Source organism: Dreissena polymorpha, chromosome 9 (genome assembly GCF_020536995.1).
Source record: "Dreissena polymorpha isolate Duluth1 chromosome 9, UMN_Dpol_1.0, whole genome shotgun sequence".
NCBI lineage: Eukaryota > Metazoa > Mollusca > Bivalvia > Myida > Dreissenidae > Dreissena > Dreissena polymorpha.
Window position 1 is genome coordinate 51,333,295 of NC_068363.1, and position 14,181 is coordinate 51,347,475.

General features: G+C 34.7%; 1 protein-coding gene across 1 annotated transcript; it reads right to left on the bottom strand.

The window, feature by feature from the left end:
• Positions 1-208: 208 nt before the first annotated feature.
• Positions 209-7,062, bottom strand: LOC127846037 (N66 matrix protein-like). The gene is made up of 6 exons (XM_052377215.1): positions 6,975-7,062; positions 6,476-6,523; positions 5,736-5,837; positions 4,410-4,583; positions 1,104-1,205; positions 209-705 (listed from the first exon to the last, which is right to left on the bottom strand). The coding sequence occupies exons 1-6, from the start codon at positions 7,060-7,062 to the stop codon at positions 209-211; spliced, it is 1,011 nt and encodes a 336-aa protein (XP_052233175.1).
• Positions 7,063-14,181: the final 7,119 nt, after the last annotated feature.

Consider the following 14,181-nt stretch of genomic DNA (forward strand, 5'->3'; position numbering starts at 1 on the left):
ATTACATTTGAATAAAGTAAATTAAATTGAACTGTTTCACTCGGGCTAACGCCTGGTTTATTCGTTTATTACTCAAATTTGCAAACACAAAATCCTAAATTTGATACAATTAATTGCCCTTAAAAAGTTATAAAATGTAACGAAAGCACCTTGTGCTTTGCTGTTTCAATTGCATCGGTTTTTGTGGAATTTGTTGTGATCAAACCCTTTACGGTTGAATCCATTGTTGTTTGCTGAATCCGTTGTTGAATGCACCATTGTTACCGTTGAAATCGCCCTGGAATCCGCCATTGTTTCCGTTGAATCCGCCATTGTTTCCGTTTAATCCGCCATTGTTTCCGTTGAATCCGCCATTGGTTCCGATGAATCCGCCATTGTTTCCGTTGAATCCGTTATTGTTTCCGTTGAATACATCGTTGAATCCGTTGAATCCACCATTGTTACCGTTGAATCCGCCATTGTTTCCGTTGAATCCGCCATTGTTACCGTTGAATCCGCCATTGTTTCCGTTGAATCCGCCATTGTTTCCGTTTAATCCGCCATTGTTTCCGTTGAATCCGCCATTGGTTCCGATGAATCCGCCATTTTTTCCGTTGAATCCGTCATTGTTTCCGTTGAATACATCGTTGAATCCGTTGAATCCACCATTGTTACCGTTAATATAGTTATTGAAGTCGTTGAAGCCAAAGCCACCCCCCGCGCCACCTATAAATTCAAATTGTCACAGAAAGCACACATTTAAAGAAAATCAAAACACACATTATGCCCGAAATTGAGAAAATAAAAGAACAAGAATACGCAATCCGGAAGTAGCATTTTAAAATTTGTCTCAGTACATTGAGAGGTTTTCGAAAATCTTTTTTGGGGGGATAACCAAAGTTTTAACAATATCGCATGACGACACTCTTTCTTAGTTCTGTTGCTGATGCCGTTCATTTATATGATAGTTTCGACATTTTAATACGAAAAAATAAATTACACTTTTTTATACAGTGTGCAGTAAATGAACCAGAAGCAATCCAATTATAAAGTATGGCTATAAAATTAAAATTCTTGAAAATATGCGCAATATGCAAGAAAATATGCATTCATTGTCGATTTACCTTGACTAAACACGGGAACTTTCACTGGAACTTTCACAGGAACTTTCACGATCACCGGCACTTTAACGGGCACTTTCACGACCTTCTTAATCACGTGATGCCCTGCGAATATAAAAATAATTAACGCTTTAAAGACCTGACACGAGGATCCGACCAGGTCCGATTTGAACATACCTTCTTCGATTGCCGAAATGACTATTTTAGTAAAAGACTTAACCCATTTATGCCTAGCGTCTAGAAAAAAGGCCTTGGTAAACAGCGTAGACCCTGATGAGACGCCGCATGATGCGGCGTCTCATAAGGGTCTACGCTGTTTGCATAAAGGAATTTATGTAAGAAATATTCTAAATATAGAAATAAACATACTAGACATCTCTAATTTTGGAAATAAATTGATCCAGTTTAGAAGGAAGGGAGAGTCCACTAGGCATAAATGGGTTACAAAAATAAAGAACACTATACATCAGGAAGTAATAACACTAATGACGTAGGCTGACTCAGAGCGGACAGTTAAGCTTGTGAATTATCATCATTTGAAATTGATAAAATAATAAAGCTTTACAAACGAGAAACGATTGAGGAATTTAGTATGCTTATTTTGTTTTCGTTAGAGTCTGTTACAACACGGAGATTAGTTATTCAAAGTATTACATGCATTTGTAAGCAACGTAATTAAGACGGTATCTTCTGAATCAAAAGGAAACTGGCTCGAGTCCGAATGGGAACAAACTTTTTCTATTTTTTCCATTTATGAAAGATAGTAGTGCTTTTATAATGGAGATCTACAGTTCCGGTGTTTAAATATATCGAGTTCAGGCATTTACCGACACACTTAAATGACCCAATCTGTAAAAAGTCCCTTCAAAAAAACGAAACAGAAAAAAAACAACGAAAATGCACAATTAAAAATACTCATTGCGGATTAGATAATGGTAAGATGCTTAGTCTATAGACAAATAATTGATATTTTACATCATTGCTATGCATATCAAAGTCTAAAATTGAACACTAAAGAAATTTACCTGGTTTTCCAAATCTGTTTCCCATAGACAAAGCACACAGTGACAAAACTACAAAGAGCACTTTAAAGAAAGCCATTTCGAAAGTTCCACACAATCGCAGAAACGCACCAAACTATCAGGAAAGAAACTTTTTATGATTATCTCTAGATCGAATTGGCCGGACTGTCGAGAGGAGGCGTGAGCTTATTGTTTTAAATAATAAGATCACACATTAATGCACGTGATTTATCGATTTAATTAACAAGGTCACACATAATTGCACGTGCGACAATAAAACGATACTTCGTAGTCAATAAAGGTGCCTAAAATCTGTTGAACATGATGGGTCAGTAGTTCGTTTGGCCAAACCGTTGGGAGGCACTTGGCTCAGCGAAGCATGAAACTGTCAAGCTAGTGTTATTTTTACGACTCAATCGACATAATGTGTTCGTTTGTTTTGTTTAATTTAAACGGTAGCTCATCAGCATAAAAATAAGTGTCAAGATAGCACAAATAATGAGACATAAGCGCATGTTTGCAGGTATACGACGGAAATTCAACAACCACTCGGCCAGGAAAAACATAGTTGAGAATCTGCGGGATTCAAGATGATGAGTAATACGATATTAATATTATTCATCTTAGTGCTCAAAAGAACGTATACAGCATAATTAACTACATCAAAATATCTCCACAAACATAGAACAAAATGTCTAAGTATTGAATCATGCACTCGAATTTCAAACAACGACCATTCTATTATTTTACCGAGAAAAATTTAAAACACAATTCAAACCAAAATATCTCCATTTTCCGACATCTTTGTCTCACACACAGCAATCTACGTATCTGAATCCCGCAGCTTCCGCGCATGTGCAGACCGTACACATTTCACACCTAGATAAAGTTTTTACTAAATATTTGCCAAATCAGAGTCAGAGTCTACTGGAATCAGAGAAAACCATCCTGCTAACTTTCGTGCAACACGTGCTCAAATAACAAGTTTTAATATCGGAAACGAATACAGCGTGTCACGTGGGATGAATACCTCAATGCACGCGTTATTTTATGGTAATTCAATAACATACATTTTGAAAAAAGGATTCAAATACCTAAGTGTTGATCATTTGGGCTCAAGTGGTCGTTGTCAGCATCGGTTCTACTTAAAAGTACCTGGTATACTAATTTGTACCACGGGTACTAAATATACTTAAAAGTACCCGTCAATACTCCGGTATAGTTTCAGTACATTTGCCGTACCCCGGGTACTTTGTTGTATACTTAAGAGTACATGGGGAACTTTTAAGAAGCACCAAAGCCGATAATGACCGATCGAGCAACAGTTGTTATAATATTCAACCATTCTAGCAGACACAGGAACATTTGAAGTTCGTTTAAGAATAGAAACCAAAATCGTTCAACTCTGTTTCATAATGGCGATTTCACATGTCATCTGTTTTCAACTAGTAAATGTTTTTCCATATTTCATATTAACCATTTCACCGTAAGAAAATGTTGCGTTATTTGTTTTTGGTAGTGTCGGATATATCGTGTGTACTGTTCTAAATAAGTCTCACGGAACAACGGAGCATATTTCCAAATAAGTACCGTTGCCAGTTTGATCAATCTCAAGAAGATACTTTTTTTATAAACCAATTTGTTTTAACTAAAAACCCCTTCAATCATTTAAAGAGTAAATCTCGCTTAATCGTGCACCAAATATTCGTCACCATCAGGTATTAGAACAACTTAAACCGTATCGCCATGGATATAGTATAATGTAAAATGCGTTTGAAAATGTAAGAGTCAACAGACTACGCGCGTATGCTTTCATAATTTATTCACTTGTCGACATAACAAGGTTACAGTACAAAACTAACACTAATGAAATAATGAAATAAATAGGGAAGAAATGAGGCCCAAACGCCGGCGAACAATGCACAACGGGATGAGTATTAGCCGACGCCGACCAAAGGGTGGTGAGTATGATACTGTAAGTTGACATGTCACAGGTGGTACCAGGTACAAACGACAATTTCAAAAACTATAATTCACAACTGTGTTTCTTGCCTTACAGAATTGCGAAAATATGAACTGTCATAATATACGCTAGTATCAGTTTACTTGTTTTTCTATAAATTTTGAAGAAAAAAAAAGAAATCACAATAGAACAATGATTATTAAATTATCAGAATCCGTACAATAGCTAATTCAATTTAAAATCCCTTTTGGCCGATCTGACCGATTTGACCAATCTGGTGGCCGATCTGACCGATTTGACCGATCTAGCTCTGGCCGATCTGACCAATCTGGTCGATGTGGCCGGTCTGACCGGATTGGCCGCTGCTCACGATTCCGAAGTCGTTGTTGTTCCCGCCATTGAATCCGTCGAATCCGTTGTTGCTGTTGCCGTTGTCAACGCGACGGACCTGGCTGTCGAGTCCTCCTCCCAGGTTGATGCTTACTGAGTCGGCGTCACCTGCAGAAAAGAAATGGGGCCATTAGAATGGGACGAGGCTAGCGAGCGATGGTTCTATGGCTAGTATATTAGCCGTGTTAGTCGTATCTTATTTATTATATTGAATGACAAATGGGTTAAACAACATTTTTGCGCATGTGCGGATTTTCTCTCGCCACATCCGAGGGACTGAACTAAATTTCGCCTAGTTTTTTCGTGAAATTGTTTTGTGAAATTGTTCTATTAAAACGAGTCTATAGTATTCACATTACCGTAATTTTTCGATAAAACATGCTCTAGCGAGGCAACAGTAACTTAGTCTCTGGAATTATAATTCTTTTTTTAAATCAATACAATATTATTTGAACATATTTCGTGAAAATTAGTATTTAATCGTAATATTTCAATTCGATAAAAATAGCAAGACAGTTATTCTTCAAAATTTAAAATGTTGATACCCATTGCTAGTGTGAGGTACAACTTAGTATAACTACACAGCTACCACCACTTGGGGGCCAAGGACGAAAAACCGTTGTTTGTTTCCACTGTTATTTTATGTGTTGCCTTCTTCATGATTCAAACTTTTGGTACATACCCTGAACGTTTTTGTGCTATTTCATGTTGATTTTTGTTTTATCATTTTTGGCCGGATTCGATCATATTTACAAAATAAAATTTACTTTAAAGAAAGACATTTCACACAGCAAGTTCGAAAAAAATATTAAAATAAATATTTAGGTGAGAAATAACTGTGCAAAGAGATCTGCAAAAAATGTTGACGACCCTACGACCTTGATTCTCTATTTTATGAGGTAAGTGGAAACAAGCAATTTGTTATTATATTTGTGTAAATACCAGAAATGTTACTTACTAATCTGTGTGCTCAGGCTCATTCCTGCAACCGATAAAAATACGTTAATTATTATCACTTATTTGGAAATTGAAATCTATTGTCATTAATTCAGCCAGTCGAAATGCAATATTTGACTATACATTCAAAATGCAATCCCTTTACATTTGTTCGAATGCTAGACGAACTAACGCAATATCAAAACAAATACTACGCTTAAACGAACCGTTTATGTTTAAAAAAGATTACTGATACATGCAAGATTGTTAAATTGAACTCTACATTTAAATGGGTGTATGATTTACACAAAATCACAAACGTACCGAATCCATTATTGTTGCTGTCGAATCCGTTGTTGTTGTTGTCGAATCCGTTGTTGTTGTTGTTGAATCCGTTGTCACCAGCGACTGGCACGGGGACCTCGACTATAGCGGAATAAATGAAATTGTCATTCATGATGCTTTTGTTTAACACATTTAGTTCTTTGAAATTAAAACCACACTACACAAGACGAGGATTATTGGAAGTATGATATGTTTCTTCATGGATTTATGTTTACACATATTATATTTCACAAATTCGAACTGATAAAATCCTTAACGTCTTACTACTTGCCAAAGGGAGATTCGTATTATTATACGATATTTAATGTCTGCATTGGTGCGAAATACACAATATTCATTTAAGTATTTAGACGAGTAATCGAATTAAAACATGACTTTGCGTGTTAATAAGCATTAGACGTGAATTATATAAAACTAATAATGTGCATAGTATACTCAAGCAAAAATCTGTACCTTCTTATAAAGTGTATATTTTATAACTTGCAAGTTTGCCTCGCTCTGTGAAAAGGGGGTTTAATGCAGTCCGAAAAGGCTAATCTGGGACGACACTTTCTACCTTAACTGTTGTTGTTGTTGTTGCTAAGAAAAATCTTTATTTAAACGAGAAATATCTTAAAAAGGCGAAAAGTGTCGTCCCTGATAAGCCTGTGCCGATACTTTACGCACATGCATTAAACCCCCTTTTAATAGCGCGCGACTCGAGCGAAATTGACGCGTACCCTTGCGATCAATGTAGACTGGTACGCGCACCTCCTTGATAACTGGCACTACAAAATAGAAGTTTCCAATTACAACCGTTATTGTACCACTGTTATATATATTTCTAATGATTGCTTTCGAATAACAAAGTAATTGCGTTCAAAAGATGCGTTTCCACCAATAAAAGCGTGTGCAAAATATATGATATCATAATTTATTAGTTGCTGTCGAATAACTTACGTTATGCTTTCCACAAATGATAACATAATATGTCAATCCGACCATGACAATCGATTCTCACAATATAATAGGTAAATAATGAAAACCCGTACTAAAAAGAATTAATCAATTATGGTAATAATTTAATTGTGTTCATATACATTCCAGTGTTTTAGGTGAGATTGTTATTATTGTCATTTTAACATAAATAATCACAAGTTACAATTTTACAATATATTACATATTAAACGCAGAAACGCGGTTTAAAACATAAAAAGCTTATCGTACAAAATGGCATACCTTTCACTGGAACTAAAATTTTGACGGGGATTTTCACTGGAACTCCAACTGTCTTTACGACTGGAATAAACTGCTTCTGCACAGGCATGGGGACTACAAATAAAGCCCGTGCATACATAAGACATAACAAACCGGACTTGTGTTCAGCAAATTGGATAGTTTGGAACTCAAAAAAATATCCGAAAATTTAGACGTGCATAAATAAAACGAGCGGTTAGTTCACATTGTACGTTATTAAAAGATTCGGAATATCCTTGAGCACGTGCTCCATAAAAAGCTCATTCCTGTGATAATTATTGAGTTTTGATATACAAACATTGGTGCTATGGAATATTAATCATATGCTAAGTGTCTTAATTTCTATATTTTAAACTCTAAGAATAACAACAAACGTCCAAGTTATAATAGAACCCTAAATGAATCACGATAACAAACGTATTGTTTTCTTCTTAAACAATAACCATTAATACGGAAAGAACAAATGTAATTTCGTTGGGTTTCTTCAAGGACAGAGCGGCATTCTATACTTATAAGTATATGCTTAAGAGAATTTTAGAGAACTGTTTAGAAACACGTTGTATTCAGAAACGCACGTACGTCCTGTGAACGTAATAAATAAATGCCAAAACGAAATTAGAGCATTTAAAGATCTACTTGCTTATCACGTCACGTCATGTGTAGTTGTGTATCTTAAACAAATCGTTTTTGTAAGATTGTTTTGTTTAAAAAAGGAATTTGAAATAAAGTGTGACTTACCAACAAAGGCCTGGGTAAGTGCTGAAAAACAAGGGATAAAATGTTGTTATAAATGAAAAAACAAACAGAAGCCAAAGAATTCGTTACATAAATAACGTCCATAATGTGTATGAGTATTATATGCGTATTCTAAGCAAACATGATGTTATAACATGCACTGTTGCTTTTTTAATCATGCATCAAACATTGTAAAAAAACACACTGTTTTATGTAACAGTAAATGAGTGTCCTTTTTAAGTCCTTTGAATAATGTTTAGACACATTATCAACATGGTCAATTATTGCTTCAGCCATGTATTTATTAAATTAATGAATGCTCCATTTTGAATAAAATAGTTACACTATATTTTGTGTTTTTCTGATGACAGTTAAACATTAAAACATATGTAACCTAGAGAATTATAAAATAAATGCGACTTAAGTTGACGGTATACACAATATGCACGAAATCTAAACATTTACAAATATCAAAAGATAGCTTCACAAGAAGAACTGAACGGGTGATTTTTTAGCGTGTTGTAAGTCAACAAAATATTTATATCAGATCCAAGAAACAACAGCGTAAAGTCACTTACCAGCAAGGCACAGAAGACCGAGTACTTTCACGAACATTGTTGCGACAGAAAGGCTTACTTATTCCGAACTGGCAAAGAGCGATTTGCAAAATGTACGGCGGGCCTTATATACCCGTTCCTTTCCCGACCCAGACGGGTCTTGACCGGCCCCTGTCTCATGAGTCACGCCGGTCATTTGTCAGTGTCGTACGGTCAATTTATGTATTGTATTGTGTGGTATATTGTTTGAAAAGTACCCTTCTTCTTGTCACGGTAATGTGTTAATTGTCTCTGGAGAAAAGGGTCCGCTGACAGATTGTGGGGACAGCCTCATGTCTTCGGGTTGAGTTTTTAATTATAGATTGTATGAGTCAAAAATGCATTCTAATAACTTTCTGTAAATTTGCACCTGTACTGCAGGTAATTGAAAGCAACACATTCTTATTGACTTCTATTGATAGAACCCTTGTAAAAAAATAATCATATAACGAACCAATATTTAGTATATTTTCACATTTTAGACTACAACTTAATTAAAGTAGCAAAACACAATTTGAATATTTAAATGATAAATATCTAAATGTGAAGCATTTTCAGTATAAATGTATTCAAATGCTTAAACAGAAGTATGATTAACGTAAAAAAGTATGTTTAAGTAATCAATGAATATATGTGCATTTATAAAGGAGACCTTTCTTTCAACGGCAAGCATGATTATAAAAGGCTGCGCCAAAACCCAATAAAATTGCCAGCCAGCTAATGCATTTTTTTAACAATATTCACGTTAGGATCACATGCACCATTACATCTAACAACTACTATTAAGTGTTTTGAATGTATTGATGTTACCATATTTGTTTAAAGCTGGAATAGACATATGTATCCGAAAGATATAAATAATCTAGAGTACGGATACAAAAGGTTATTCGTATGTATATACAATATTTTACCGCCACTTACTGATGATAAACACTTCATTATTTATACTAGGACTCCATAAATTATAAATGTTCTGGCTTTTTATGTCCAATTATTGTTCATACACTCCAACCTTACCTGACATTTTTTCGTATCTTATGTCTAAACAAATACGACACAAATGATCAGAAACATGTGTTAATATCAGTTTATAGGGACATATATATTTGTATTTCTGTACCTTGATAAACACATATATTTTTATTATCATTCATTGTTAAAACTGCATGCTCAATAATGAAATAATTTTTACGTGCGTACGATTTGGTTTTGACCTTTATATTTTAGATCTGATGCAACGAAGGCCTGTGGCTTTTAGAGACACTTTTGAGTCCATTACCTGGGTAGAACCAGATGTGTCTGTCTAAATAATTCTGCCAGATTGGGGATCAATTTCGTTACCTCTTGATCGCAAGGTGGACACAATATTCTTGGCTAGAAAGACTAGGTATACAAACATGTCTTTCATTAACTCCTCTGATAACATACAAATAAAGTCACAGGTCATTATGTTCCACTTTTATTTGGAGCTCAGGACTGAATTTTTAAATTCCTGTGCATTTGATAGAAACATAAACATCGCAAACATATATAACATATCTATATAATTTACCGCATGCGTTTTTTTGTAACTCACTAGTTTTCGTCGCTCTGGTGATATTCCGTTCAATTAACATATTAACGAATAATTTGAATTGCGTAAATCAATGGAACATATGGGCTGGCTATGCAATAATACCAAAAAAACTATAATTATCGCAATCATCATCATCATCATCATCATCATCATCATCATCATCATCATCATCATCATCATCATCATCATCATCATCATCATCATCATCCATTTATCAACATCATGAAATTATCATCATCGTCATTATCATCATCAGCTGCATCACTACCACCACCACCACCGACATCATCATCATCATCATCATCATCATCATCATCATCATCATCATCATCATCATCAAATTATCATTATTATTATCAATATAATAATAATCATATCAAAGAATGGATAAATGTCATTAGTGAAATATCAGTGCATCAGTCGAACGGATACATGATATTCTGATGGAATGATGTCTGTTAATATGCATACTACAAAGTCATCGTAGAAACACGTGACTTACAGTTGTATAAATAAAGCATATATTTTCTCCTTCGTGTCAGCGTGTGCCATATTTCTTTTATTCCCAAGTTATTATGAAATATACAGTATTTTATAACATAAAAATAGACATCAAAGAGGGCTTTAAAGGGATGTTAAGCGATTTATTTGCACTGTCATTTCGAGTATTAACAACAAAGCGTGTCAAACAATTTCGCTACAGGCCAGTCAGTCGCATGCACACACAAGTACACGTCATTAGTCACAGAGAATTGGTACTATGCGTTTGCATTTGGAAAGTGTATAATCATATGAGTCGTGTTCTGAGAAAACTGGGCATAATGCATGAGCGGAAAGTGTCGTCCCAGATTAGCCTGTGCAGCCCGCACAGGCTAATCAGGGACGAGGAAATAGTCGTCCCAGATTAGCCTGTGCAGCCCGCACAGGCTAATCAGGGACGACACTTTCCGCCTAAATTGGATTTTTGCTAAGAAGAGACTTCATTCAAATGAAAAATGTCATAAAAGCGGAAAGTGTCGTCCCTGATTAGCCTGTGCGGACTGCACAGGCTAATCCTAGACGACACTTCACGCACATGCATTATGCCCAGTTTTCTCAGACCACGACTCAAATAATCAATTGTTGTTACAGATTCCAAAAAAAAAAACTTATATAAAATGTGACGGAATAACCATACGCGCATTATAAGTATACTTTATATAAAGGATATATAAGTAAACTATTTGTATATTACTATTTACCACTTGCAATATTGTAAATTTTGACGGGTTTGCAACCCAACACGATACTAGCGCTTCATTTATGTTGTTTGGTTTATAAGTGAAACACGTACACGTTCTTATTATTTTATACAAATGGATTTTGATTTGTATCAATCGGACAGACCGATTGATATAGACATTAGCCTTCCAATCAACAGGTCCCCGGTTTGAACTGAGATGAAAACAACAACACATTTATTTCTCGCTGATATAATAAAGCTATTTAGTACCGGTATTGAACTGTGTCGAATTACGCGTATATTGCTATACTTAAAACGTATGAAAAAAGTTATAAGACTCTTAAATTCGACATTTTACATACAACCACATGTTCGTAAGTTCTTGAGCGTATGTTTTATCTTAGAAACTAATTCTCAATATATCGTTGATCATTCCACGTTTGACTGAATATTAATATATATTTGTACAAAATGCAATGTTGATAGAATATCTGTTTACATGGTTATTTCTAAAAACATTACACAGTCTATGATGTACATATTTGTACACCGATTTTTCGCTGTTTTTCATGTACAATTTATTACAGTACTACAATTTCAGCCACACACTTATTGGATCTTGCGTAGCCAATAATCGAAGTAAGTAGTAAATGCACGTAATTAAGCTCGGACTTTAAAACTGCAAAACTTGTATCAGGGGACAGGCCTTAAATAGTTCATCGTCAAACTCTACTTACCCCTCATGTAGTTTATTACCCCGAAATATTTCCTAAAATTAAGGCCCTGTACCGCCCCAACTGAACTCACGGGTTCGATCCCCACCGTGGGAGCGTTTTTTAGATCTAACCCTTGACACCAAGTTCTGATGCTAGTCCCAGGAAATGGACTCGAGAGTGTTTCAATATGCCACAGCCTTTTAAAGCAAACGAGCAAGAATAAATAGGTTAAAACTAAACAACTGGTCTGGTCGGCATTTTAAACAGGTATATCGAATTCTAATACAGTACCATACTAAAAAAACACATAATATATCAAAACATATACATTAAATGATTGCTTTATAATTATTAGTATGTATGTTTTGCTTTCATTATAGCTGATGGAAATATTCTTTTGTATCTTTATAAAAAGTTGTATCGAGGGCGAGGGAAAATAAGTAAATTTTAACAACTTTGGTGAACATTGAAGTACAATTCTTGCTTTTTCATCAATAAATCATTAACATGTTAACAATAATTACATGCATACATGAGCGGGAATATGAATTGGTTAACGTGTCTATATATTCGGGGAAACCGGCGGTATGTCTTAGTTAAGGAAAGTGTAACTACAACAGAAGAATGAGATCTTTTTTGGATGAGTATTTGGTTACTTTTAGGTCAGTTGCCGCTGTCAAACGCGTCGATAAACATGAACTGAATATAGGTCAGTTAGTGCTGTCACATTGTGAGAAATATATGGATCTGTTGCTGTCAAAAGCGTGTCATTTCGTGTCATTGAGTGACATGACCAGCTGCTTTATTTATTTCCGCGCAAGGATGACTTTTATAACGAGTTTCACATAAAGACGGCGTAAAAATCGACATCTTTGTTGAGAGTTTGTTTTACAAGAAACAGACACATTGTAATAAGATGCAAGAAATACTGCTTTTGTTGCGTCCAAAAGGAGAGCTGACACATGTTTGGGCTGTACAAATGATTACCCTGTTCTCTTATTCGCCTTTTTACATTTATTAATCAACATCATCATCATCATCATCATCATCATCATCATCATCATCATCATCATCATCATCATCATCATCATCATCATCACATGTGCAGTGGTAACAAAGAATTGAAAATTCAGACACAGGCATTGTTCGGCGCTTAAAGGCACCTGTTGAGAAAAACTTGAAATGTACTTTAACGGTGGACTACCTTATGATTAATTATTTTTTGAATGATATGCGTTATTTTAATTGGCAGATTGTTTTTAATTCCATGTTTACGGATATTCGAACAAAAACAGAACTTGCAAACCATTTAGCTACATGCTCCCAAAACCCTGGCTTAAAATGTAGTTTTTTTTCCATACCTGAATAGTGAATTAGTCATACATGTGTAATCACTTGTGTATAAAAGACGGAGCAAAATGCACGTGAAGGTCATCGTATTAGTCCTCCTGTACACTTTGAGACTTTTCTAACGCAACACGTAATGAAATCAATATAGCTCACTTATTTTCGAATGGAGTTTGTTGAGGTTTCGACTCAGACTTATTCAAAACATATATAATACTAAATGTAAATTAAAATGTAAATTGATTAAAAATAAAATATCAAGCATAACAAATTTGAAAAAATAACTATAAAACTAAAATTCTCAAAATCTTACAACGTAAAATAATAATGTGAAAAGTAAAACGCATTAACTTACACGTCTTAATGACGGATTGCAACATTGCACTCCTGAATATGTATACGAGTCATATTTTTTTAATTAATGTTATGTTTTCCTGGTGTAAAAATCCACCTAGAATGATGAAATTGAAATTAAATTGGATGTATATAGCGTTGTACAACACTTGATGACTTTTCTAATGCAACATTTTCAAACTTAAATATCTCAGTTACAAATAAATATTTTGATTTAAAAGTGTACAAGTGATCAGTATACTACAGTATGCGCAAGCAAACGATACAGTCATTCATCCGGGACGATCGGATGCTTGAGCAAGTGGGAAAGGTAGCCTGAAACATGCCAATATCGCGGTTGAGCTCCTGAATTCGTATACGGAATGTTTTTATTTTTAAATTATTTTTATGTTTTCCTGGTGTACCAAACCACCTTAAATGAATAAATTGAAATAAAATTATAATCATATAGCGTTTCACCATTTCCACGTGCAAAGATGAAACCATACCTACCCCGTGTGCAAAGCGCCCGATTGTCAAGGATGAATGCTTAAAATAATCGTAATATTGCGAAGAAAATAGTAATATGATAACATATGTAATTTTAAATCAAAATCTTAACTCATTAATTAGATATTTAAGTTTCAAAAGAGTTGCGTTAGAA

What these genes read in the sequence shown, in the direction of transcription:
- LOC127846037 (XM_052377215.1), bottom strand. Translation starts at nt 7,062, where the DNA reads ATGCCTGTGCAGAAGCAGTTTATTCCAGTCGTAAAGACAGTTGGAGTT. An exon ending in CGGCCACATCGACCAGATTG is followed by an intron (nt 1,206 to 4,409) that starts GTCAGATCGGCC and finishes TTATATTCGCAG; the next exon opens with GGCATCACGTGATTAAGAAG. An exon ending in AGTTCCCGTGTTTAGTCAAG is followed by an intron (nt 706 to 1,103) that starts GTAAATCGACAA and finishes TTGAATTTATAG; the next exon opens with GTGGCGCGGGGGGTGGCTTT.